At 51.4% G+C, this 27,569-nt stretch overlaps 1 protein-coding gene across 3 annotated transcripts; it reads left to right on the top strand.

The window, feature by feature from the left end:
* The first annotated feature begins 62 nt into the window (after positions 1–62).
* Positions 63–27,565, top strand: Xrcc1 (X-ray repair cross complementing 1). Of its 3 annotated transcripts, none has more exons than XM_021168312.3 (17): positions 63–263; positions 693–785; positions 12,867–12,983; positions 19,483–19,641; positions 20,168–20,242; positions 20,338–20,449; positions 20,811–20,920; positions 20,992–21,097; positions 21,267–21,525; positions 21,846–21,962; positions 24,273–24,366; positions 24,506–24,635; positions 24,933–24,984; positions 25,073–25,209; positions 26,294–26,384; positions 27,181–27,256; positions 27,352–27,565. In XM_021168312.3, exons 1-17 carry the CDS (start codon positions 213–215, stop codon positions 27,463–27,465), a joined length of 1,893 nt encoding a protein of 630 aa, XP_021023971.1. In that variant the 5' UTR covers positions 63–212; the 3' UTR covers positions 27,466–27,565. The 3 variants fall into 3 exon arrangements, with proteins under 3 accessions (XP_021023971.1, XP_021023969.1, XP_085698159.1); XM_021168310.3 differs by having other exon boundaries at positions 64–263; positions 24,930–24,984; XM_085842033.1 differs by lacking the exons at positions 63–263; positions 693–785 and adding an exon at positions 8,022–8,174 and having other exon boundaries at positions 24,930–24,984.
* Positions 27,566–27,569: the final 4 nt, after the last annotated feature.

The following is a 27,569-nucleotide window of genomic DNA, read 5'->3' as shown; positions in this document are numbered from 1 at the left end:
GGGACCCGGCGCCTCGCTCCCGGAGAGACGCAACGAGCATGCGCAATGTTGACGTGTACGCCGGCGCGCCGCGGTTTGAAAGGCCCGAGCCTTGCGCGCTTGCGCACTGAGTCCCGTGCAGGGCGCGCTCCCCCAACCTTCTCCGGGGGACCCCCGGAGCTGCAACGCTTCTTCTTCAGTCCCTGGACGGTCGGGCGTCCACGGGAGTGGACATGCCGGAGATCAGCCTCCGCCACGTCGTGTCCTGCAGCAGCCAGGACTCGGTGAGGGGCTGACGAGGAAGCAGCGGGGAGACAGGGGCTTCCTGAGGGATGCTGAGGACTTTGGAAGCGCAAAGGGGGGAACTTGGCGGGATTCTGAGCGGGGCTCCGGGTGGGGTTTCCAGAGGCTGGACGTGCATTCCGAGAGAGACGGGCAATTAGGGAAGTTTGGGGCCACTGTGGAGAGTAAGGAAAAAGGGGGGCCTGGGAGGTTCTAACTGTGAAGAAAAACTCGGTGAAAGGAAAACTCGAAGCAGGGGTGTGTCTGTCTGTGTGTGTGTGTCAGTGTGTGTGTGTGTGTGTGGTGGTACTGGCGTAAAGTCAAGTGTGGAGAGTCGGCTAGCTCTTGGGAGTTTAAAAATTCAAAAATTATCTTATTTTTAAAAGTCAGCTTTATTTAAAGAACTTCCACCTTTCCACCCTTGTCTGCAGACCCATTGTGCCGAAAATCTTCTCAAGGCGGACACTTACCGGAAGTGGCGGGCAGCCAAGGCAGGAGAGAAGACCATCTCTGTGGTCCTACAGGTGATGCTGCCCTCTCCCACCTCCTCATCCCCGGGGCAGTGAGACCCCCGCTCACATTCCACTGCCAGCTGGCTGCAGATTGAGTCGTTTCCTTTTTGTGGTTGAGAGCTTGCTCGGCTAACTTGCTTAGAAATCCCTGTGCCTCCAGGAATCCTTGGGTAACCCCGAGTAGGTTGACTCTACTTCTGGGTCTCAGTTTCATCAGCTGGGACAGTGTCAGCCATTACTGTTAACTGTGTCCCCGGGGCCAGAAGGTAGCCAAGAAGAGTATCTCCATAAATCGACAAGGAAGGGCGGATGGCCCAGGCCTGTAATCCTGGTTGCTTGGGCAGTTGAGATAGGATCACAAGTTCAAGGCCAGCCTGCACAACTTAGAACCTGTCTCAAAATGAGAAGTAACTACCCTCACGAGGAATATTAACATAGTATTAGGCAGATAGCTCGGCTGTTCTGGGCTTGCCTGGAGCATTTCAGACCCTTGGTTCCATCCCTAGTACCTCAGAGAGTAAATGAATGAAACGTGTAGGGAGGGGAAGTTTTTGATTGGTTTTATTGTTTTATTTGTGAGATAGGGTCTCTCTACAGAGCCCTGGCTGTCCTGGAACTCACTCCATAGACCATGCTGGCCTCCAACTTACAGAGATCCTCCTGCCTCTGCTTTCAGAGTGCTGGGATTAAAAGCATGTACCACCCCACCCTACTCTCTTTTTAAATTTTTCTTAAATTGAAGCTAGTCTTGAACTCCTGATCCTCGTCTGTCCATCTGGGGCGGAGGAATTCCAAGTGTATACCATCATGCCTAGCATCTGTCTGTTTGCCTTTCCTTCATTTAGCTTACAACTCAGGCTAGGCAAGAGGTTACTAATTGAGCCATGTCCCTATCTTTCTGACTTTGACTGCTTTTTAAATTTATTTTAAGCTGGGCAGTGGTCGTGGCACACCTTTAATCTTAGCACCCCGGAGGCAGAAGCAGGTGGATCTCTGAGTTTGAGGCCAACCTGGTCTACAGAGTGAGTTCCAGGACAGCCAGGGCTACACAGAGAGGCTCCCATGAGGAGTTAGGGGGTTGTTTCTGACAGGTACAGAAATTTGAGGAAGGGGCTAGAGAGATGGCTCAGTGGTTAAGAGTGCCAACCGGTCTCCCAGAGGACTGAGTTCAGTTCTTAACACCCGTGTCTGATTGCGTACAGCAACAGCCTGTAAGCCTAGCCCCAGAGGCTCTCATACCTCTGTCTCTGGGGCTTCATCCCCCTTCCATACACATATTAAAAACAATAAAAATGTATCTTTGGGCTGGAGAGATGGCTCAGAGGTTAAGAGCACTGGCTGCTCTTCCAGAGGTCCTGAGTTCAAATCCCAGCAACCGCATGGTGGCTCACAACCATCTGTAATGGAATCTGATGTCCTCTTCTCGTGTGTCTGAAGACAGCTAACGTGTACTAACATACATAAAATAAATGAATAAATTAAAAATGTATCTTTAATAAAAATCAGTGGAAGAAGAAAATTAGATGCTTTTAAGCACCTGCCCACTGCCAGTTGGGTGTTGACCCCATGATTTTCTGAGTGTCCTACTGTAAGGGCCTTGGTTACCACTCACAAATGGCAGTCCCAAGACTCAGTCCACACTAGAGAGTGGGTGCTTTGGACAGCTTCGTCAGCCTGTTGTATTCATATGTTCCACTGAGCTGCAATCCCTAGCCTACACCGCCACCATTATCTCTACTGACCTCTTCTTCCTCCTCCCTGGAGTGCTTCCGTTCCCAGTATGGGTCACTGTGCCCAGCTCACACACTGACTTTCCTTGATGTTAGCCTCACCCCTCAGTTCTGAGTGGAGAAGGACTTTAGTGGGGACAAAGTTGACCTGACTATTCCTATACCTAACACACTCTTGGCCTCTTTCTTGCTGAGTAGTTTTGGGTTACAGAATGTTTTGAGGATTATAGAGATGTTTTCAGAAAAGAAATAAGCACGAATCCATAACATTTTCTGGCCAATCTGAGGTATTTATGCCTTTTTAAATCCCTAGAGACTGGTAATGAAAACTAACATTGTTCCCCATTGTAACCTGCCAGTCAGCAACCATCACGCCTCACATGGCTTGATTCATTCCCTCCTTGTAAAGTCCTGTGACCCACAGACTGTCATTATCCCCATTTTACAGATAAGGAAACCGAGGCCCAGAGAAATTATGAAACCCAGCACCTGTCTCTTAAACTGTGTGAGAACCAGATTGCTTAGCATTTAGTTTGGGGATCTGGATTCAAATCCTAGCTCTTACTCACTCTGACCTCAGGCAAATGTTTTTAATTTCTCTAAACATGCCCATTGAAAATACAGACACCCAAGGCTGGGGTGGTTGTTAAAACCTGGTGACATAATGTCTGCAGAAGTACTCTGTCTTCATGTGGGGGCTGGGATAAAGGGAGGGGTTGGTGATTTCATTATGGGATGTTGATTCTTCAGGCCTTCATCAGGTGACCCCCCCCCACTCCCACCCCCACCACCCCCACGATACCCCTACACATACTGTGGGAAATAATGTTGTGCTCTGTAAGAGTGGTGAGAACAGAAAGCAACATCCACGGTCCTGAGGAGGCTCAGCAGGGAGGGTCCTCGTGGCCAAGCCTGACAGCTTCAGTTCCATCATTGGACTCCATTTGGAGAGAATTGCCCCACAGAGCTTGTCCTCTGCTTCCACACGCACGCTCATCCCCACCTGTGTACGTCAGAATAAATGTCCGGCTGGAGAGATGCTGTGGGCAAGAGCACTGGCTGCTCCTTCAGAGAACCTGGGTTTGACTCCCAGCATCCACATGGTGGTTTGTAACCTTTTGTAACTACAAATCCAAGGGCTCAGATGTCCTTTCTAGCCTCTGAGAGGCAAACTACCCATATGCATAAAAGTAAACATTTTATGTCATTAAAAAAACATGGGAGACAACTAGAGGTCATAGGCAAACTGCAGACAGTGGTGTAGAAGGTGGTACTTGGAGGGGTTCACGTGTCACTTTTTAGCTCTGTGGCAAAGGTCAAGAGTCTTAGTAGCATCATTTGTTTCCTCCTTCACTTATTCCACAAGTGCGCTCTAAGCTCTTGCTCTGCGTGGACACTCTGTGCTCCCGGGTCTGTACAGCTGTGGGCAGTCAGTGATGAGCTTACTCGCACCTGGAGGCTGGGGGTGTTGCTGGGCTAGAGGAGGCTTGCCTAGCATACCCCAAGCCCTGGGTTTGAACCTCAACACCCCCAAAATTGGGAGCAGTAGTGCCTTCAGTCAGTCTGTAATTCTGGTACTCAGGAGCAGCAGGATCAGGAAATCAAGGTCATCTGCTACATAGCAAGCTTGAGGTCAGCCGGGGCTGCACGAGACCAGCATGGAAAGCTGACAGAGGCTCGGTGAAGTGACCCTGTATTGGATGATGAGCCATGAGTGCTGTGGAGGAAGTGGGGCAGGGTGAGTGAGCGGTGCATCCAGCCAGAGGTGGTGTGGTCAGGTTTTTATTCTAAATAGGACGTCTAATCTCTCTTTTGAAAATTATTCTTAGTTGAGTATGGTGGTGCATGCCTTTAATTTCAGCACGGGGGAGGCAGAGGCAGGTGGATATCTGAGAATTCAAGACCAGCCTAGTCCACAGAGTAAAGCCTATAACAGCCAGGACTACGTAGTGAGACTCTGTCTCAAACCATGCCCTGTCCCCATTATAAAAAAAGATTTATTTTATGCATGTATATCATGACGTGCATGCCTGGTGCTTTCGAGGTCAGACAAGGGCATTGGATCCCCTGAAACTGGAGTTAGGAATGTTGGTGTGAGCCATGTGCATGCTGGGAGCCACAAGAGCAAGCAGTAAGTGCCCACTGGTGACTTTTTAAAACGTTTTTTGTTTGTTTGGTGGTGGTTTTTGAGACAGTCTCTCTGCAGAGCCCTCGGTGGGACTTGCTATGAAGACCAGGCTGGTCTAGAACTCAAAGAGATCCACTTGCCTGCTTCTGAGTGCTGGGGTTAAAGTTGTGAAACTTTTTTTTAACTACATTTAGCGTGTGTGTGTCTCTTTAGAGGTCAGAGGGCACTTGCAGGAGTCAGTCTGCCTCCACTCTGAGTTTCTAGGCCAGCATCTTTGTTCACTGAGCCGTCTCTGCAGCCTGGAGTCTGGTGACTCTGAACAAAAGAGAAGTTCATCCACAGGGAAGGGACATAGAGGTCAGCGGGCTGTGTCCGTCTGGCACGTGAGAGGTAGGTCAAGAAGGCCAGAGAGCAAGGTAGGACCAGGGCTCCAGGGCTTCGCCAGGGGGTTCTGCATAGGAAAGATAGGATCCTTCTTGTTCCCTGAGAATAAACAGAGCCCATCATGTCAGAGACCCCTGGGACAATCCGATTGCACTTGACACTGGCTGATTTGTGGGCAACTGAGTTCAACCAGTGTTAGCTTTGGTTCCTTTTCAGTGACAACAGGGAGAGATTTCTGGACACCAAGACAGGAGACTCTTGTGTGCTCACCTATTTCCCTGTGTGCTCTCTAAACACTGTTACACAACATTGGTATTGCCAAACAGGGCTCAGCCCTCTGCTTGTGTCAGCTCCACACATCTCTTTGTCAGCCGTGGCTACTCTGTGCCCAGCTGGTCACCTGCTTCCAGACAGGGAGTTAAATCTTTGCCAGCCCCTCCTGGCCTGGAGGGGCTGCTGGGATAGGTCCAACTGCATCACCTGAGTGTCAGCTGTACATGGAACACATCACACCTGCTTTGTTATTGCTGCCTGAGACAGGGTCTCATTGTCTGAGACAGCCCAGGCTGGCTCCAACTCTGATCCCCTGCATATCACATCTGTTGGGATTGCAGGTATGGGCCACTGTAGTTGGTGTGATTTTTTTTTCCATGTTTTTTCTTATTTTTAAAGATTTATGTATGCACATCTGCACACCAAAAGAGGGCACTGGATGCCATGGAGCTACGGTTACAGACAGTTGTGAACTACCATGTGGGTGCTGGGAATTGAACTTGGGACCTCTGGAAGAAGTCTGCACTGGAAGCTAGTGCTCTTAACCACTGAGCCATCTCTCTGCCCCACCCTCCTCCTTGTTTTGAGTCATAGTCCTACTTTGTAACTATGGCCAGTTTAGAACTCACTGTGTAGACCAGCCTGGTCTTGGATGCACACAGATTTTCCTGCCTCTGTTTTCTGAATGCTAGGATTAAAGGCACACACCACCAGACCTGGCAGATTTTTGTTTTATGTGTATGAGTGTTTGTCTGAATGTATGTTTGTGCATATGCCTAGTCACTGAAGAGGCCAGAGGAGGGCATCAAATCCCCTGGAACTGGAGTTACAGATGGTTGTGAGCTGCTGTGTGGGTGCTGGGCATCAAGCCTGGGTCCTCTGGAAGACCTAGTGCTTTCACCTGCTGAGCTATGTCCCAGCCCCTCCCTGGGGGATTCTAGGCAGGGCCCTACCACTGAGCCACGCCCCCAGCCCCTCACTGGGGGATTCTAGGCAGGGGCTCTACCACTGAGCCACGCCCCCAGCCCCTCACTGGGGGATTCTAGGCAGGGGCTCTACCACTGAGCCACGCCCCCAGCCCCTCACTGGGGGATTCTAGGCAGGGCCCTACCACTGAGCCACGCCCCCAGCCCCTCACTGGGGGATTCTAGGCAGGGGCTCTACCACTGAGCCATGCCCCCAGCCCCTCACTGGGGGATTCTAGGCAGGGGCTCTACCACTGAGCCACGCCCCCAGCCCCTCACTGGGGGATTCTAGGCAGGGGCTCTACCACTGAGCCACGCCCCCAGCCCCTCACTGGGGGATTCTAGGCAGGGCCCTACCACTGAGCCACGCCCCCAGCCCCTCACTGGGGGATTCTAGGCAGGGGCTCTACCACTGAGCCATGCCCCCAGCCCCTCACTGGGGGATTCTAGGCAGGGGCTCTACCACTGAGCCATGCCCCCAGCCCCTCACTGGGGGATTCTAGGCAGGGGCTCTACCACTGAGCCACGCCCCCAGGCCCTCACTGGGGGATTCTAGGCAGATTCTCTACTACTGAGCCACGCCCCCAGCCCCTCACTGGGGGATTCTAGGCAGGGGCTCTACCACTGAGCCACGCCCCCAGCCCCTCCCTGGGGGATTCTAGGCAGGGGCTCTACCACTGAGCCACGCCCCCAGACCTTCAGTGTTTTGAGAGAGACATTCACTGTGTGTGTAGCTCAGACTGGCCTTGCCTGTGATCCTCCTGCTTCCTCTATAGAGTGCTGAGGTTGCTGGTGTGTACCCCTGTTCTGCTGTTTGTTACTAGTATCATTTTGAGACAGGGTCTTACTCTGTACCTCAGGTTGGCCTGGAATTCCTTGTGACCTCCTGCCCCTGCCTCCTACATTCTGGGCCATCACTCTCCTTACGGAGCCTTTTTTCCAGCCCCTCCCCCTCTTTTTTCACTATTGCATACAGGACAGCTTTTCAACTAGCCGACTCTCAGAGCTTTGCCTAGTTTCTGTGGCTGTTCAGTATCATGTATCATGTGTGCATAGAAAAATTCAAAAAATACAAACAAATGTGCAAGTATAGAATACCAGGTTGGGGCTGTTTGTGCTGCCCACTTGGTATGTTGCCTGCCTAGCATACATAGTCTTCTGAGTTTGATCCCTGGCATTGCATTAACCTGGGAAGAGAAGGAGACAGGATCCAAAGTTGGGACATTGTTGGCTATATAGAAAGTTTGAAACTAGCCTGGGATACAAGAGACCTAGTGGTGGGGGAGAAATATATATATATTTATATACAAGTCGAAGCCACAGGTATGGCTCAGTAGTAGTGGAGAGAGATAAATCAGGCTAAGGAATAGAGGGACCCCTTGTGGGAGATGGCAGACGCTACTTTGTTTGGTCTGAGGCATTGCTGTCTGAATCTAGGTCAGAAGGAGTGCCGAGGTCTGAGGCATGTTTGGGATTCTGGGGTGGCAGCTGGGAAGGCCCTGAGCAGGAGGCCTCAGCCTTTACTGGATATAAGATAGGTGATGGAACCGGAGAAGAAAGATTGAGCACACAGGACGGAAGGGTCTGTGCTGGCCTGCACTGTCGCCATGCAGTAGTGCCGTGGGCCCAGGAAGAAGCACTGTAAGCAGTGGCCTGGCTTTGTTCTCCTGGGCTTTGCCTACACAGCTGTGGCATAACCACTTCCTGCCCGAGGCTGCTCATCTAATCGCAGCACCTGCACTTACACCCCTGCGAGAAGAGCAGATCGTACATGTCTTCCACAGTTAGAGATGAGAGCACTCAGTTTTGCTTTGTTTTCTTTTGTGGTGCTGATATTGAACCAGGATCCTGTGCAGGCCAGACAAGTGCTCTACCATTGCCCCACATCCCAGACCTCTCTCCCTGAGACAGTCTTGCTGAGGTAACTCCTGCTCTTGAACTTGCCCTGTGGCTCATGCAGACCTTGACCTCTGAATTCTCCTGCTTTTACCTACCAAGTCGCTGGGGTTGCAGGCTCAACTGGCTGCCCTTGTGACTTTGGGGCATCTCAGCTTCCTGTGGAGTGACGCCACTGGGACTCCCCTTAGAAACATTAACTGTAGTTTAGAAATGTCAGGGCTGGATTTGAACACAGACCACTTTGCTCAAGTCAAGGTTCCTTTCTGCCACAGAGCTGTGGTGCCCTGACTGGTCTGAGAGAGCAGAAGGGAACAGCAGATGGTCCCAGAGCAGAGGAGGGCCATGTTGGGTGGAAGTACATAGGCAGTTAAAATTTTGTTTTTGCAGCTGGGCAGTGGTGCTGAACACCTTTAATCCCAGCACTTGGGAGGCAGAGGCAGGCAGATTTCTGAGTTTGAGGCCAGCCTGGTCTGCAGACGGAGTTCCAGGACAGCCAGGGCTATACAGAGAAACCCTTTCTGGGAAAAAAAAATTGTTTTTGCTACCAAAAAAAAAAAAAAGAAAAGAAAAGAAAAGGATTTATTTTAAGTATCTGTACGAGGGGTAGGTGTGTGTTAGTGCAGAAACCAGAAGCATTGGGTTTCTCGGGACCGAGAGTTATAGGATGTTATGAACCTCTTCTGGGCATGAAGAGCTCTAACAACTGAGCCATCTCTGCAGCTCTGACCTTGAACTTCTGATCCTCTTGCTGTTATAGCTAGGCTGTTCTCACTTACGGGAAAACTATGAAGTTTTTATTGAACCCCACAGACTGACTACATGTGTAAAGAGGTGGGCCTCTAGCTGAGAGTGAGCAGGGAGCTTATAAAGGGAACAGCCACACGTTTGGTAGGTCCCATTGATGTAGCTGGGATGGCTGTTACCAAGCATGACAGGTATGAACTTTTCATAAGAATAAGGCACAGCTGTGCCACCATGGTATCACCCAGGCAGAACAACGGCTGAGATCTGTGGTCCCTGGGAAGTGTTGTGTATACCCGAGTGTCAGGCTGACCTCAGTTTTAGCCAGATTGAGCCAGGTCAGGCTTGAGCGCATGTGTTTTTCTCATTTCACTGCATCCACACCAAGTGCTGAAATTACAGGTGTGCTTCATTCAGTATGCTGATTATGCTTGACTGGGGATCAAACTCAGGCCTTCCTGCCTCCTGGCTCCAGCTGAGCCAGCCACATCTGAAGCCAAGACATCTTCGAGGGCTGTAACAGCGCCTCATCGGGGACCCTGTTAAAGAGCCCCAGACTGGGGGCTGGTGAGATGGCTCAGTGAGTAAGAGCACCCGACTGCTCTTCCGAAGGTCCAGAGTTCAAATCCCAGCAACCACATGGTGGCTCACAACCATCCATAACGAGATCTGGCGCCCTCTTCTGGAGTGTCTGAAGACAGCTACAGTGTACTTACATATAATAAATAAATAAATCTTTAAAAAAAAAAAAAAAAAAAAAAAAAGAGCCCCAGACTGGACACTTAGCATTGCCTGTCCTCACTGCCCCACACCCACACACCTTTCAGTGTCTTCAGCCTCAGGCTGGAGCCACAGGTCCTTTGGTGAGTGAAGTCTTCATAAATAGCTCTTTCTTTCTTTCAGTGAATAATGAGCCTGTATCAGCTAATGGTTCTGTTCCTGCATAATAGATTCAGTAAGAAGCCTGGGGCTTTTCTAGGCCATGGACTGACAAAACAACTCCTGTCAAAGGGAAACAGGGACCAGGCAAAGAGTCTCCTGCCTGCAATTCTACCCCCCTGGAAGGTGAAGCCAGGAGGATCCCCTTAAGTTCAAGGTGTGCCTGGTTATTAAGTGACACCTGACAAAAGAAAACTACAACTAGGCATGTGAAAACGGAGCTGAGTGTGGCGGCTCATACTTGTAATCCCAGCTTTTAGATTGTGTGTGGCAATGGCCTTGTGGGTCACAACTGTTTACAGCAGCCAAGTCTCACAAAAACGAAATGGGCTGGAGAGTTGGCTCAGCAGTTATGAGCACTGTTCTTACAGAGGACCAGGGTTTGATTCCCAGCACCCACACAGCAGCTCACTACTATCTTAACTCTAGCTCCAGAGGTTCTGACACTCTCCTCTTGGCCTCTGTGGGGCCAGGGAGCAGATGGGAGTTAGGCAAACGTCCAGGCAGAATGTTCATATGCAAGTAATAAATAAACTTAAGAAAGGAAAGGAACTACAGCCTCACGTTTGCACTGGATGGCAGTCTTCAAGCTGTCTCAGAGAAATGACTCCAGCCCTACCCGACCTTCCTGTGATGTACAGGAGAGTCACTGCAGCCGCCTCCAGTTACAGCAGCTTCTGGGTTCTATATAGTGTGTGGTTTCTTATTTAAACGGATGCTAAAATTGGTTTCACTCTTTTTGTTCACTTATTTTTAGTTCTAAAATCTTTAGCTGAACAACAACAACAAAATAATCCTTAAAACTTCCTTTTTTTTTTTCCAAATTTTTATTAGATATTTTCTTCATTTACATTTCAAATGCTATCTGGAAAGTCCCCTATACCCTTAAAACTTCTTTATTACATTTTTGGAAGACTAATTTTTATTTATGTGTATGAATGTGTCTTCATGCATGCCACATGTGTGCCTGTGCCCAGGGAGGCTAGAAGAGCGTGCCGGATCCCCGAGAACCAGAGTTACTGGTGGTTATGAGCAGCCTCACGTGAGTGCTGGGAACGGAATTCAGTCCCCGTGTAAGAGCAGCCTGTGCGCGTAACTTCGAGGGTCCATGTCTCAGGTCCCTTTAGTAGTACATTTTTGTGTATTTTTATTTGAGTGTGTCTTGTGAACAAAAACTCCTGAAAAGAAGTTGTGTCTGCAGAGACTAGTAGACTGGTGAGAATTCAGTGTTGTGGCAAGAGTGGGATCTTGTCGCTCAAGGCCGATTACTTTCTCTTGGGCTGGTTTTAGCTTCAGGAACAGCCTTTCCTTGCCTCACTCCATCCGAACTGACTCCTCATAATAAGTAAAACCCTCTCGGAAGCTGTTAACGCAGCAGAACACTAGCCTCCACCAAGAGAGCTAAGAACATCATCAGAGAGCATCTTGGGTCTATAAAACGCCCCCCCCCCCCCCCGTGTACCCACATCTCTGGTATACCTGTCAGTGTATTTTTAAGTTGCCCTAATTTGGAGGCTTAGCGGTTAAGAGCACTGGCTGCTCTGAGTTCAGTTCCCAGTAACCACATGGTGGCTCACAACCATCTATAATGGGATCCTTCCAGTCTGATGCCCTCTTCTAGCATGCAGGCATACATGCAAATAGAGCAGTCATAGCATAAATAAATCTTGAAAAAAAAAAGCCTCAATTTATGTCTTTCTTTGTTCTGCAAAACTATAATACACTTAATGAAACTGCTCATACATTGGAACATGGAGTTTGTGGTAACCTAAATCTGTAATCCTAGGCCTTGGTCACTCAGAATGGTTCCAGAATAAACTAGTTCCTTAAACTCTTTAAGATGAGAGCTGTAGTTTTCACATCGACTCTGTGTGTGGGCACATGTGGGCCTCCTCCCACCATATAGATCTTGGTGCTTGAATTTAGGTAGTCAGGCTTGGTGGCAGGTACCTGTAACTGCTGGGTCATTGTACAGGACCAGGAATCCCAAGCCTAGACTTCAACCCTTGCCACAGTTAGAAATATAGCATTTCTGAATCTCGGCATGGCTCAGTGGGCAGCGAATGAGTCCTAGAGCTGGGATCCCCAGCACCCACAGGAAAGCTGGGTGGGCATGGTAGCCTGCCTGCCTGAGATCCCAGTGTTCCTGAGGCAGAGATGGAATCCCTGAAAATAAAGTGGAGAGCCATCGGGGAAGATGCCTGACATCAACCTCTGGCCTCCACCTGCACTCAGACACAGACGTGAATACACAAACATGTGCACTGCACATAAGCACTCTCGCTCGTGCGCACACACCCCACTTCTGTATTGTTAGCTGTCCCTTAAAGCTATCACCTGTTTTGATTTCTTTTTTATATTTGAGACGAGGTCTCATGTGATCCTGACTAGCCTAGGGTGACCTGAAGCTTGTGATTCTTCTGCCCTCACCTCCCAAATGCTGGGGTTATGCGTGTGTGTCACCAAGCCCCAGCTTTGCCTTTCTTCATCTTTTTCAGTGAGACTAATGTCACAGGAGTCACCAACATTAAAACAATGCTTGCTGACAGCTGCACCTACTGTGCGCCCTGACCTTCAGCCATGTTAATTATGCGGTGATCCTTGATCTAATGAGGGCACACAGCTAGTGTGTGGCAGAGCTGGGTTCAAATGCAGGGCTCGGTGGTATGCAAACCAGATAGCCCCTGGCAGGCAGTAGTTAGTCCAGGAACGGCTGTAGTTATGTGTCCTCTGTATGACAACTTGCACCTAACTGTGTGTGTGACTATTGGCAGCCAGGAGAGCTCCATGACAGGGAGTCATAGACTGATCAGTGCGGGAGTGTGGGGTGTGTGCTGGGGAAGCAGGTGTGAGGTGAGCATCCATTCAGTCAATTCTTAGTGCCATGTCTGGGCTGCCTGCTAGGAACAGATCACTCTACTCACTACTTAGTTCCGGTCCCCACTGACACACAGGTGACATCTCTTTCTGCCCCCTGTTCCAAAGCAAGCCCAGGGCAGAACCAAGGACTCAGCAGCCTTTCTCTGCTCCACAGCTGGAGAAGGAGGAGCAGATACACAGTGTGGACATCGGGAATGATGGCTCGGCCTTTGTGGAGGTGCTAGTGGGCAGCTCGGCTGGAGGGGCCACAGCTGGTGAGCAGGACTATGAGGTAAGCGGGGTTGGAGAGGCCGACACCCCGTGTCTCCATCACTAACCCCCCCCCCCCCACACACACACCAGCTGCCACCTGTGATTATAAGAGTGTGGAGAGCCACCCACCCTGCCTGCCTCCTGGAGGGTCCCGGGTATGCCGAGGAGACAGAGCAGGCATGGGGTATTGATCTGATCATCAGGGGAGAGCTGGGCTGTCTGGATTGTGGTCAAATAAGGAACAAGAGGCCGTCACTTGTAAAATTCAATTGCAGCTTAGGTAGTGGCCTGGGAACTGGGGTTCCACATTGTCATGACTCTGGTAACCTACACAATACAGGCCCTTTGTGATTGATACTTAATGTTTTCCTTGAGATGGGAAAGATGGGTTTTTCCCAGGCTGGCCTTGACTCCTAGACTCAAGCAGTTCTCCTGCCTCAGCCTTCCAGGAAGCTGGGACTACTGTAGGTGTGCTCTGTCAAGCCTGCCTCATAGGACTGGCAAAGGTCACTATAACTCAGAGTATTAGCCTACCGGTTTTCCAGTAAAGCGATGGCGGTGAAAACTGCACTCACCATGGTGCAGTTGACAAGTCTAAGCCTAAGCCAGTGGAGATTGAAGGGGTGTGTGTGTGTGTGTGTGTGTGTGAAAGAGAGAGAGCAGAGCCAGGTCCAGCGTTCTGATGTTAGACTACCCCAGCGTTGGTCGTTGTTGCACAGCCGTGCCTGTTGAAAATAAAGATGTTTTGAATGTTTTGTCACCTCCCCCTCCCTTGTTTTTTTTTTTTTAAGATAGGGTCTCACTGAGCCCAGATTGGTTCTGAACTCACATGTAGCTGGAGCTGGTCTGAAATCCCTGATCCTCCCACCCCATCTGATATGACTAAGTGCTGCCATTACAGCTGTGAGCAGCCTTCTTTCCCTCCCTCTGTCCTGCTGACTGGCACCGCAGGGCACTGTCAGGTTCGAGGGGTGGATGCAGGCCCCTTGTCACCTTCCTGGCCATAGAGGGAAAATTGTGTCTTTCACTGTTAAATATGACGATGACCGTAGGGTGGGTTCTTAGCTGGTAGGCTGCCCCAAGACCCCTAAGCCCATCAGAAAACACAGATATTTACATTACAATTCAAGACAATAGTAAAATTACAGTTATGAAGTAGCAATGAAAATAATTTTGTGATTGAGGTCACCACAACATGAGGGGCCTGAGGAAGGCTGAGGGCCACTGCTGTAGGTTTCTGTTTTGTTTTTTTACACCGAGGAACTTCTTGTTTGTTCCTAGTTAATGGAGTTGTTTGTTTGCTTGCTCGCTTGCTTTTTTTTTTTTTTTTTTTTTGGTTTTTCGAGACAGGGTTTCTCTGTGTAGCCCTGGCTGTCCTGGCACTCACTTTGTAGACCAGGCTGGCCTCGAACTCAGAAATCCGCCTGCCTCTGCCTCCCGAGTGCTGGGATTAAAGGCGTGCGCCACCACGCCCGGCGCTTGCTTTTTAAAGATAAGGTCTCACTCTATAGCTCTGGCTGCCTTGGAACTCCCCTTGTAGAGCAGGCTCGTCTCGCACCCACAGATCTTCCTGGGTGCTGGGGTTGGGAGCTCTTTTCATGAGTGTTGTCTTGGTCTGTTAGGCTGGGTTGCCCTCCTCACTCAGCCCTTCCTCGCCCCCTGAGGCCCTGGATGGCAGCCTGTGCCACATGCCCTCCTCTCTGGGTCGAGTTTCTTCTTTTCCTCACACTGGGAATGGGTTGCAGGGCCTTCTACATGTTAGAGAAGACGCTGTCACGGAGGCCCGTCCCCACCTGGGCCACTGGCCGAGAATTTTATCAGGTGTTGTTTCTGCTCCGTAAGATGTGTTTTTGCAGAATGAGGTTGCTTGCACCAATACCACTTTTTTTCCCTCAAAATTATATGCTAAGTCAGCAGATTTTGGTATTACTCCAAAACAGTTCTTTGCAGAGTTCTGCTCACTCTTACGTGACCTGAGTCACTTGTTAGCCCAGGGGTCAGGCGGCTCACAGTCATCTGCAGCCCCCTGCACATAGACACACATGCACATACATACAATCGAACTAGAGACAGCTGGAAGAGCAAAGAAAGGACAAATCAGCAGACCAGGGGTCGGCCAGGGTGGCCTCCTCCTCCAGGTCCCTGCTTCTGCGAGTCGGCATGCTTTTTCCCTCCATGCAGATCACGGAAAGGAGGACAGGCTTGGAGGTAATTCGAGCTACTCTGGAAGAGGGAGAAGGGGTTTGCAAGTCAAGGCCAGTTTAGGGTACTACATAGAGCACTTGCGGCCAGCATGAGCAAGTTGGCCAAAATTTTAAAAATAAAAAAGAAAGAAAAATGGGGTGCAGGTTGAGGCTGTAGCTCCATGGTGGAGTAGCGTTTGCTTAGAAGTTTTCATTGTGAGCCAAGGGTGTGCCTGAGCAGCTCTTTACATTTCTGTGTGCATGAGCCTAAAACTCCTTTGCATTCCTCCTCCTCCTTATATACATGCTGCCTGTTCCTCATGTTCCGTGTAAAGGAAGGCACAGATACTGGATTGGAAATAACTTGTGGACTGGGAATGTGGTCTCAGAGGCCACTTCCTTGGAAAAGCTGGTTGGCTTTTCTCCTGCCACTACTGCATTCCCTTCTTCCTCTCTCTTAGACCTCCATTCTCTCTGAGTCCTACCCACACAACTCTCAGTGTCCCACCCCATCCTCAGCCATTGGCTACTGCCATCTTTACTGATAGATTAAATTCCAGCTGGGAGCAAGGACCTTCAGTGTCAATAAACACAGATTCCTGATCAAAGCATCAGATCCACCCTCTATACCCCTGCCTAGAATCCCCCAGTGAGGGGCTGGGGGCGTGGCTCAGTGGCTGATTCCCTGCCTAGAATCCCCCAGTGAGGGGCTGGGGGTGTGGCTCAGTGGCTGATTCCCTGCCTACCATTTGTGAAAATCTAGCTTTCATCTCCAATACAAAAAATTGTATAAAAGAGATTTACTAGAGTTGGAGGTAGCCCAGACTAGAGTAAAGGTTGACTTTGGAAGGAAGCAGAAAAGCAATGTCACAACCAGAGTGGTTTTTTGCTTTACAGTGAATAAGACGAGACATTTGGGGTTCCCTGCCACTTAGTGTTGGTAACAGCTCCCAGCTGTTGGTTGTACACACACACACACACACACACACACACATACACATACACATACACATACATACACATGTCACCATGCAAAATCCAGCCCTGTACTTCACTTGAGATTCTGGCCCTTTGTAACAAGTGCAATAGAAGCCAGTGAGTGGCTTCTGTTCTGTATGTTTTTGTTGTTGTTTCTTTTTCACAATCCCAGCTGAGCACCAAGAGGCATATTGTTATATATTTTTTTAACCATAGTAAAAGGCTTTTATTTTCTAATTTTATAAATTTTTCAGTATGTCAGTTGGAAAAGAGATGAAATAAATAGAATAAGCCTAACTGAACATTGCTTACAGCATCAGGAGACAACTGTGGTCTGTCCTCGGGAGGGAAGGCTAGCCCCAGGCAGACTCAGCACTGCTCTGACAGTTTGGGCTGGGGATGGTGGCTTTCTTTCAGATTTGGCCCAGTGGTCAGAAGTGACTGCTGTTGCTCTGTCTCTCATCCGTAGCTTCATAGCTTCGGAAGCAGCAAGTACAGCAAGTGGCTTGAGAGAAACATCGTGGCCTTGGTTTGCCTCCCCCTCCCTTCATTCCTATTTCCTCCTCCATTTCCTTGCATCCTCTGCCCCGCCCTGGGATTTTTTTTGAGGGAAGGTCTTATGTAGACCAAACTTACCTGACCTCGCATGCTTAACCTCCTGCCAGCACCACCAAGCGCCAGTGACAGGCTTGCAGGATCGGGCCTCACACTGGCTCCCCAACCCCCTGCTTCTCTGACCTGGAACCTAGTTCTTCAGTTCAGGGTGGCTGTGCCTTCTGACCCTCCGACCTCCACCTCCTAAGTAATTGGATTTCAAGTGTTTGGCACCATGTTCCAGTTATGCTTGCTGTACAGGGATTGAACTTCAGCTTCCTGTGTGCTAGGCAAACGCCAACTGAGCCACATCCTCTCCCCCCACTCCCTTACTGTGTAGCTCAGACTGGCCTTGAACTCGTGATCTTGCCTCTGCCTCCTGAGTATTTGAACTAGATGAGTATTTGAACTATAGGCCCGCCCCCAACCCCAGCCCCTGGCTTTCACACCCCTCTTCTTTGTGTTCTGATTAGCCAGAGCTGTATCTTGGTCCAACTGCTGGCAGAGGGGTGGGGCTTGCTTGCACTGGCCATGATTCCATTGGTTTGGGCACACAGCTTTTTCATGGTTCAGAACTATGTGGTCAGCTCTGATTGTCATCTGTTCCTCATCTGCGTCAGTATCTCCATTTGTTTTCTTGAGCTAATCTTAAGCAGGCCAATTGTGTGTTTGAGGGTGTGAGTATATGCAGCCTTCCTGAGTCAGAGTGTGTGGTTTGTGGGTTCTGGGACCCCTGTCATGGCAGCTGTGTGCTTGTAGGTATGCATATTTATCGTTTATTTCTTCCTCTTTTTATTATTATTGTTACTATTATTGGGACAGAGACTTTTACTCTCTAGCCAGTGTTAAGATTAGAGTTATGACCCACCACGCTTGGGTTATTTATTTTTTTCAAGACAGTAAGTAGCCCAGATGGACCTCAAGTGTTTAATCTTCCTGCCTCAAGTCCCTAGTGCTGGGGAGCCAGGCTTGTAGCAGCATACTGTGGGGCTGCTTGGAAAAGTACCTTTCCAGGGAGCAGTTGCCCTGGGTCAGGCAGGCCACACCACGGAGACACCAGAAAGCTAGTGAATTCTCCCATTATAAATTACATTTACTTGTTTGTTGGGGGGGGGGGGTGGAGAATGTGTGCGCGCGCGTGTGTGGTCACGTATGGAGGCTGAAGAACAACTTTGAGGACTGGATTCTCTCCTAATACTGTGTGGCCCCAGGGAAGGACGTCAGATCCACAGGCTCCTTTACCTGCTGAGCTGTCCCTGCCATCCTGCCCCATGAAGTCTCACACAGAGTCCTGCCAAGGAGCACTGACCTTTGCAGCTCTCCAGAGAGGATGGTCTGTGCGAGGCTGAGACACCGGCTCCTCAGAGACACTCCCCTGCCTTAGCTCCTGCAGCTGCTGCCTTCCCCAGCTCCCTGCCAGGTGCTAAGGGTCGCTGAGATCTTCCTTGGTGGGAGCCTATGTCTTGTCCCCTGCTTTCTCCCAATCCTGGGCCACCCTGGGTGGGCTACCCACTCGTTCTTCCTTCTGTGATGGCCTGCCATCACCTGCAGCCAGAGAACGTGCACATTATTTTGTGGACTGAGTTTTATATAAGAATGTAGTTACCAGCCGGGTGTGGTGGCGCACGCCTTTAATCCCAGCACTCGGGAGGCAGAGGCAGGTGGATTTCTGAGTTCGAGGACAGCCTGGTCTACAGAGTAAGTTCCAGGACAGCCAGGGCTACACAGAGAAACCCTGTCTCGAAAAACCAAAAAAAAAAAAAAAAAAAGAGTGTAGTTACCAACTGTTACTGTAAGCCTGGGTTCTGATGAAGAGAAGGCAAGGGCTGTTGTCCCCACTGGGGTGAGGAACAGAAGGCAGGATGGAATGATAGAAACATCTGCCACAGTGCGGAAGGGTCACGGGGGCTGAGAAGGTGTGCCTTTCCCTTTCTACTGCTGGTGGCCCCAAGAGAGGGGTTAGTATGGGGTGCTGAAAACTGGGTTCATCCTTGCATCAGGAGGAGCTCCCGATACCTGTAGATGGGCAAGGTTGCAGCGTGCAGCCTCTCTAGCTCCTCCTGCTGACGGAGCCTGGTAAAGCACAGCTGGCCACCAGCGCTGTCTCCACAGAGCTGCCCAGCCTGAGGGTGTGGGCGGGAAGCATCACTTAATACCTGACGCTGCTGTGCTCCATCTCTGGATTTGATCTTGTTTCTGACATCTTGTAACTCCTGGCCTTTGAGCTGACTCAACCACGCATGTCCATAGGGCACTTGAGTACTGTGCCCCTCACCAAGATGCCTCTGTGGGACAGTCCCTTAGGGCACATGGTCCTCTGTACTGCCTGATTTTACGTGAAAATGTGTCTGGACTGCATATGGCCTGGTGACCTCACTACGGAGAAATGAACTCAGCATTTCTGGGGACAACCCCACATCATGTGAACAGCCCCGCTGAACTCAGCAAACCATTACCAAGACACACAATCAGGAGGGCTTGTTGGGAAGAAGAAGGGGTCCCCAGGGAGTCGAAGAGGGTCAAGGAAGGGTGGGTGAACATGATCAAAACAAATTGCATACATGCATGGATAGTGTCCAAGAACAATGCAAAAATTAAAATCTGTCACGGCAGCAGTTGTTACCGAAGTTGGAGGAGTAAGGCGGAGAGAGTGGAGAAGACACCCAGCAGTCCTCCCCTGCCTCCACATGGTACATGTGCCCACACACCCATGCTAATGCACCCAGCTCCTAGAGGTGCCATCTTACACTGTCTTCTACCTAGGTCCTTCTGGTCACCTCCTCTTTCATGTCCCCCTCTGAGAGCCGAAGTGGCTCAAATCCCAACCGTGTTCGAATTTTTGGACCTGACAAGTTAGTCCGGGCAGCAGCGGAGAAGCGCTGGGACCGTGTTAAAATTGTGTGCAGCCAGCCATACAGCAAGGTACATGGTGTAAAAGCTGAGGCATGCCCAGGGCATGGGGAGGGTCTGCGGGGGCCTATCCTGAGCTCAGGGACTGCTCAGGTCAGGTCCTCCTGGGACAGGCAGCTTGGTTCTCTGGAGGGGATGAGCTGAGGCCCTCAGGCTCTGTTTAGTGTCACTGTTACTGTCATATTGGGGCCGGGAACTCAGGCTCCTCCTACCTTCTGCTTCTGCATCCAGACAGCGGAGGAGCAAAGAGCCTGATGTAGTTTTGCATTCCAGAAGTGGCTCCAGACAGAGATTGGGCACACAGAAGTGGACTCGCTACCTGCCATTGGCAGTGAGGGTCAAAGAGCGGTGCAGGTTGAGGGGTGAGCCCTGACTTTGGTCCACAGTTAGGGGTCAGTGAGGTTTAATGTCAGCATCACCACCATTGCTCCCTGGGCACCAGCTTCAACTGAGCCATAAAGGGCTTCCCTAAGTGAAGGGGCATGAGAGCCTAGCTCTGTCCTATGCAGACACCCTCACACCCAGCCCTCTGTTCCAGGACTCACCATACGGCCTAAGTTTTGTGAAGTTTCACAGCCCTCCCGACAAAGATGAGGCAGAGGCTCCATCTCAGGTAAGTTGTACCTGGTACACCCCAGAGCCTCTCCCTGCCTCTCCACCCCTGCCTGCCAGCAATCTTCTCACAGCACTGACCTTGTGGGACCTTAGAAGGTGACAGTGACCAAGCTCGGCCAGTTTCGTGTGAAAGAGGAGGATGACAGTGCCAACTCCCTGAAGCCAGGGGCTCTCTTCTTCAGTCGTGTCAACAAGACGTCATCAGGTGCCTGTGGGACACGGGTGCTAGGGATGGCGTTGGTGGGGTGCTTACTTAGCATAGAGCCCAGTCCTGAAATCTCAGCTCAGGGGAGACGAGGCAGGAGGGCCAGCTGTGTAAGGTCTCCTCCGGTAAGTAGGAAGTCTGAGTTCCGCCTAGGATGTAATGATGCCTGAGAGCTGAGGGCATGGCCAGGTCCCTAGGTCCGTCCAGGGAGGAGGGCTGGGGCCTGGTCTGCTGAGTCAGGGGTACAATCTAGACTTCTGGGTCGCCTCTGGATGTGAGAGTGACTTGATACCTGATAGATGGGAGCTAAGGTGACTGTGGCCCTGCCCTCTCACCCTCAGTCCACTGTGTCCTTCCATAGCCTCTGCGAGTGACCCAGCAGGACCCAGCTATGCAGCAGCTACACTGCAGGCCTCTACTGCAGCCTCCTCAGCCTCTCCAGTCCCCAAGGTTGTGGGCACCTCTTCCAAGGTGAGATCATCAGACGTTGGGGCAGTGGAGAGTGAGGAAAGCTGGAAGCCAACCCATCTCTACCTCCTCAGCCTCAGGAGTCTCCCAAAGGGAAGAGAAAACTGGACTTGAGTCTAGAAGACAGGAAACCTCCCAGCAAACCTTCGGCAGGGCCATCCACCCTCAAGAGACCCAAATGTAAGCAAACTGGATTCCTTGATTCTGTAGTGACCCTGGCTTGTGTGTCATGAGGGAAGGGCTGTGGTCTTGAACCTGCCATCCTAAAAAGGGAGGCGAAAAGCCTGACTTCTTGTAAGAGCTGGGGCTCGATGGGGCACCAACCTAATTTCTGTTCTTTTCTCCCCAGTGTCTGTCCCTAGTCGTACTCCAGCTGCAGCTCCAGCCTCTACCCCAGCACAGAGAGCCGTCCCAGGGAAGCCCCGGGGAGAAGGCACAGAGCCTAGGGGGGCTCGCACTGGACCCCAGGAGCTTGGCAAGATCCTGCAGGGGGTGGTGGTGGTGCTCAGTGGCTTCCAGAACCCCTTCCGCTCAGAGCTCCGGGACAAGGCCCTGGAACTGGGGGCCAAGTATCGGCCAGACTGGACCCCAGACAGCACACATCTCATGTAGGCCTCTGCCCTGCCCTGCATGCCCCCGCTTGCTTCATCTGTCCCTGCTCTGCTATCCTCCCTCCCTGCTTCCTTGTCCCTCCAGCCCCCACTTCTTTACCCCTTAGTTCTCTGCTTTCTGCGTCCCTCCCTAAGCTCCATCTCTGTTCTGTCTCTCCCTCACCCTGCCTCAGTTGTCCATCAGATCATGTCTGACATTCCTGTTTTGCAGCTCCATCTAAGCTCCATCCTAAGCTCCATCTCTGTTCTGTCTCTCCCTCACCCTGTCTCAGTTGTCCATCAGATCATGTCTGACATTCCTGTTTTGCATCTCCCAGCTGTGCCTTTGCCAACACTCCCAAGTACAGCCAGGTCCTGGGCCTTGGAGGCCGGATTGTGCGTAAAGAGTGGGTGCTGGACTGTCACCGCATGCGGCGCCGGCTGCCCTCCCGGAGGTGAGGCCCCACGACCTGCCTCTTAGGCAGCACACACACCTGCCCCTTAGCCCAGAGCAGGCAATGAAGAGCCTGGGGCCTGCTAGGTAGCTCAGGCTATCTCAAACCAACATAAGCTGTTTTCAAAGATGGGCTGGGCCTGCAGATGGGAAGTCACTTGGCTGGGTGGGCCACTGGATTTTGTAATGACGGCTGCTTTGTGCACATTGTGGGTTGTGGCTGTGCAGAGGTGGAAGGGAGCCTCAGGGCTGTATGTCATTCCTCAGAACTGATCCTTTGGGATCCTTTGGGTACCAGGCAGAGCTGTGACTGAAGCAAGGACGCTGGGGTTGAACCCTGTGCTCACTTCAGCGAGTGGGTCAGAAGTGTTAGAGCCCAGCTTTGAGGAGCTCAGAAGGGGCGCAGTGAGTGAGAGTCTCGCGGGATAAGAAGCATGGGTAGCAGCCAGGCAGAGGGCATGCAGGGCTGCAGAGCAAGCAGGGATGGGCAGCATGTGCATCCATCTCCTGACGCAGTGGGAGGAGGAAGAACCACTGGCTGCCAACAGCAGGAGCTGTGGAGCTGGAGAGAAGCAGACTCCGATCCCAGTGAGGACATGGCTTGAGTCTGTTTAATAAGCAGGGCTAACCCTGACACATTCATGTCGGGGACTGTGATGGGGAAGGTGGGTGGGTTGGTCAGTTGATCTGGAAGAGGTGGGGACTCCACATCCTGTTTGGATTCCACAGATCCCTGGAAGCTAGTTATCTAGCTTCAGTATTGTGATCATCCTGAACAGATGTGCGGAGGGTGTCTGTGGGCGCCTTTATTCCCTGAGGTGTGTAAGGATAGTTAGCTAGTGTGCCACAGTAGGGACTTGAATTCAGGACACACACACACACACACACACACACTGTACCAAGAATCAAAAATCTTAGGATGGTTGCAAATGAAGAGATGGCTCAGTGGTTAAGGGCATTGGTTGTTCTTTTAGAAGACCTTGACTCAGTTTCCCGCACTCACACGGCAACCCTGAACCGTCTGTAACTGCAGTCTCAGAGTGATGGCTGCTGGCTGTTACAGGCAAAGCATTCATACATGTAAAATAAAAAAGTTAGTCTTTAAATATGCATATATACAAGTTGCTTATATAAAATGGGAGAGTATTTACATAAAAACTGCATAAAATATTTTCAAACATTTAAAAAAGATTATTATTTAAATTATGTGTATGTGTAGCTGTGCGGTGGTGCACATGTGTGCTCAGGTACCTGAGGAGACCAGTTGTGTCAAATCCCCTATAGCTAGAGTTACAGGCAGTTGTGAGCACCTGATGTGGGTCCTGGGAACCAGAGTTGGATCTTTTGAACAGTACAAGCTCTTAAATATTGAGCCATCTTTCCAGCCTCACATACTTCTGTGTGAGTGTGTGTGTCTAAGAACTGAACCCAAGGCTTCCCACGTGCTATGCAACTGCTAAGCCACACCCCAGCCCTCACTGGGGATTCTAGTCAGGGCTCTACCACTGTGCTGTATATCCCTAGCCTTTTTGGTTTTGGCTTGGAGGGTAGGAGGGTCCTACTAAGTTGTTCAGGCTGGACTTCAATTCACTCTGTTCTCAAGCAGTCCTTCTGCCTCTCAGCCTCTTGAGTAGTTGAGATTATAGACCTGCTCACTAGGCCAGGGTGCTCTTACATGTTTTTTTTTTGGGGGGGGGGTGGGTTGTTTTTGTTTGTTTTGTTTTTCGAGACAAGGTTTCTCTGTATAGCCCTGGTTGTCCTGGAACTCACTTTGTAGACCAGGCTGGCCTCGAACTCAGAAATCCACCTGCCTCTGCCTCCCGAGTGCGGGGATTAAAGGCGTGCGCCACCACCGCCCGGCACTCTTCCATGTTTTGAATCATTCTGTGGTTTAAATCCAGCACTATGTAAATACCATGTAAATCTTCACACCATGTTGTTAGGGAATGGTGAGCAAACAAAGTCTGAATGTTGAGTGCAGACACAGACTTTCTGGTCTGTGATTGGTTGGGTGTACAAATGCAGAGACCCCAGATGTGGGGCTCCACCTGAATTTGCATTTGAGACTTTCCCCCCATTGCTTGGCATTCTCCTTTGATTCTCAAAGAGTAGACCACCTCCCATTGCTCTTTCTTGCCTTAAATGGAACAGATCTTCCCCATGAGGGAAAGAGCCTGGGATGGCTGAGCTGCCTGGCACGGCATGGAGCCCCTCTCGGGCTGGGAGGGGTCAGAGGGCAGCAGGATTCCTTCTCTCTCCCCACCTTCCTAGACTTCTCAGTCCTCTGCCTGAGGCCCAGTTCCTCCCCTAGGTACCTCATGGCAGGCCTTGGATCCAGCAGTGAGGACGAAGGGGACTCTCACAGTGAGAGCGGCGAAGACGAAGCTCCCAAGCTTCCCCAAAAGGTCTGATGCCCCTGCGGGGCCAGGAGGGAGTACTGGGTGCCAACCAGGTCTGCTGAGTGCCCCTGCCTCCCGCTTCTCCCCGCTGCTGGCTGCCCATAGCCGCACACTGCCCCAACCTCACCTAGCCCTTCTTCCTCAGCGGCCCCAGCCCAAAGCCAAGACCCAGGCAGCAGGACCCAGCTCACCCCCGAGGCCACCAACCCCAAAAGAGACCAAAGCACCGTCACCAGGACCCCAGGACAATAGTGACACTGAGGGGGAAGAGTCAGGTTAGAATCTGAGGGAGAGGCCTACACTCTTTAGGTCTGAGGGAGGAGGAGGGCTAGGGCCTTGAGCCCTGGGTTTGGGGGCAGGGCTGGTGTCTAGATTTCTGGATCTGAGGGAGGGGGTATGTATGGAGGTGAAGGAATAGAGGAGGGGCCACTGTGTACCCTGAAAACTGGATTGAGAGGGCAACTGAAGTCAAGTTCATAGGCCCTGGATGTACTCTTGGGTGCCATTCTGGGAGGGGTGTTACTAGATGTCCCAAGAACCAAGCCTGTTGACTGGGTTGCTGCTGGCAGAAGGACGGGACAATGGGGCAGAAGATTCTGGGGACACCGAGGATGAACTGAGGAGGTAGGATTGAAGGGGGTAAGTCTGCCTGGCCTTGGGTGTGGGTGTCTGCTCCCTAAATGTTTACCCTCCACTACTCTTGACCGCCCAGGGTGGCCAAGCAGAGGGAACAGAGGCAGCCCCCAGCCCCAGGGGAGAATGGCGAGGATCCGTATGCAGGCTCCACAGATGAGAACACAGACAGCGAGACCCCCTCAGAGGCTGACCTGCCAATCCCAGAGCTCCCAGGTTGGACATCCCTGACTCTGTGACATGTCCCCTTGGTCCCCTGGGTCTCTGCTGTGTCATGCACCACTTGCTCCCTTCCCTGTGACCCCCACTTTACCCTGCTGACAGCGTCCTGCACTGGCAAGTGCTCCCTTCCCTGTGACCCCCACTTTACCCTGCTGACAGCGTCCTGCGCTGGCAAGCACCTGTGTGAGCAACCTCATTGCCTGACTTGTGATTCAGGACTTCCCATCTCGCCCCTAAACACAGCTCTGTCTGTCATCAGCTCTGCTGCCCCTGGACACCTGAGCGCTGGGCCCAGTGTGTTTGCACTCATTACTGATAACGTTAAGCCAACTCTGTTTGTGCGTGCGCTATTGAGCATGATTCTTCCCTGTTTGGTTTTTATGAGACAGGGTCTCAGGGAGCCCAGGCTAGTCTGAAACCTGTAGCTTTGCATCTGCCTCAGCCTCCCAGGTTCTTAGATTACACGTGTGCCAGCACACCCTGCCTACCAGAAAGCTGCTAAGAAGGGTGGAGGAGATCCTGCTGTGGGGGTTCTTGTCTATAATCCCAGTACTTGGGATGTCAAGGCAGAAGGATCACAAGTTCAAAGCCAGCCAGGCTACTAAGACCCTTTTTTAAAAAAAAGAATGGAGGGGCAGGAGAGCAGGAGAGAAAAGAGCAGTCACTCTCAAGCAGTGAGGGTCAGGGTCACTGCAGGAACCCTTTCCAAGCTTGTGGGCAATGTCAGGAGAGTATTGTGAACCCCCAATGAGGGGAGTGAATCCTTGGACATCGTGTGGAAATAAGAAGAAAACCAGCTCAGAGGCCAGTGTGGGAGCCAGCTGAGGTGAAGTGGTGGCCAGCCTGGGCCAAGACCGTAAGAGCCCCATGTCTGTGTGCTTTAGCTACTGCTTAGCACCAGGCAGAGGTGTGCAGGAGCTTCCTAGTAACTTGGATGAGTGCATTAGTCATGGCCCTCCCTCCCGAGCACCTTATCCTTAGCTATGGTGCCTCAGTGCCTCGCCCTCCCTCTGTGCTTCTAAGTACTCAGGAGCTTGGTCAGTGCCTCACAGTCTGCCATTTCCCATCTCTCCCGCAGACTTCTTCGAGGGCAAACACTTCTTCCTGTATGGCGAGTTCCCTGGGGATGAGAGGAGGAAGCTCATCCGCTACGTGACCGCTTTCAATGGGTGGGTTGTGGGGTTGGGTGGGTACAGTTGCAGGCCACGTCAGAGGGTATGGGCTGCGGGAGGATGGCATCAGTGCCCAGCAGCATGAGCATAGCTGCAGCGTCTGCACAGTCCTGCTGCCCACCATGCTTGTCACCCTGCAGGGCCCTTCCCCCACCCCTCCTGAGGGGCAGCACTGGGCATTGCTGGTTTGGCTTGTCAAGGCTGCTGCGTGGAAGGCACAGGTCTCACAGGCAGCTGCAGGGGCCAGAGGTCAAGCTAAAAGCCAGGCTCACCAGCAAGCCAGAAAGAGGAAGAAAAGAGCTGGAGAGATGGCTGCTCTTCCAGAGGTCCTAAGTTCAGTTCCGAGCAACCACTGGTGGCTCAGGACCATCTATAAAGGAATCTGATGCCCTCTACTGGCATGTAGGTGTACATGCAGACAGACGCTTAAAAAGAAATAAAGAAGAGAGGGGTTAGAGAGGATGGTGCAGGGTTAAGAGCACTGACTGCTCTTCAGAGGTCCTGAGTTCAATTCCTAGCAACCACATGGTGGCTCACGAAACCTCTACCTGTAACGGGATCTGATGCTCTCTTCTGGCATGCAGGTATACATGCAGGCAGAACACTGTACATAGTGAATAAATCAGAGAGCCGGGGGTGGGGATATTTGTCCAGAATGAGAGCCAGAAAGGTGGTGCTGTAGCCAGCAGCGTGGCCCGTCCAAGTGTGCGGGCAGCTGTAGCTGGCAGCGTGGCTGCCTGAGTGTGCAAGCAGGCTGCTCACAGCTGCCCCACCCTTCCCTTTCCCCCACCAGTGAGCTCGAGGACTATATGAATGAGCGGGTCCAGTTCGTCATCACGGCGCAAGAGTGGGACCCCAACTTTGAGGAGGTGAGCCCTGGAGGGGCAGACATGGAGAACCCCAGCCCACTTTGGCATTCCCTCTGTCTTCCGATTATATTCCCAAGTGGACCCTTCTCCCGTAGGCCCTGATGGAGAACCCTTCCCTGGCCTTTGTCCGGCCCCGGTGGATCTACAGTTGTAATGAGAAGCAGAAGTTACTCCCCCATCAGCTCTATGGGGTGGTGCCCCAGGCCTGAGTGTACACCTGTGTACATGCATACAGATGTGCACATGTATGCACAGGCCTGAGTGCACACGTGTACACACATGAGTTTAATAAAGGAGGCTTTGTTTGAAGCAG

This window comes from Mus caroli, unplaced genomic scaffold, assembly GCF_978045245.1.
Source record: "Mus caroli unplaced genomic scaffold, Mus_caroli_1 scaffold_8, whole genome shotgun sequence".
NCBI lineage: Eukaryota > Metazoa > Chordata > Mammalia > Rodentia > Muridae > Mus > Mus caroli.
Note: the sequence above shows the minus strand (reverse complement) of the source record. Positions and strands in the feature narration are given on the sequence as shown.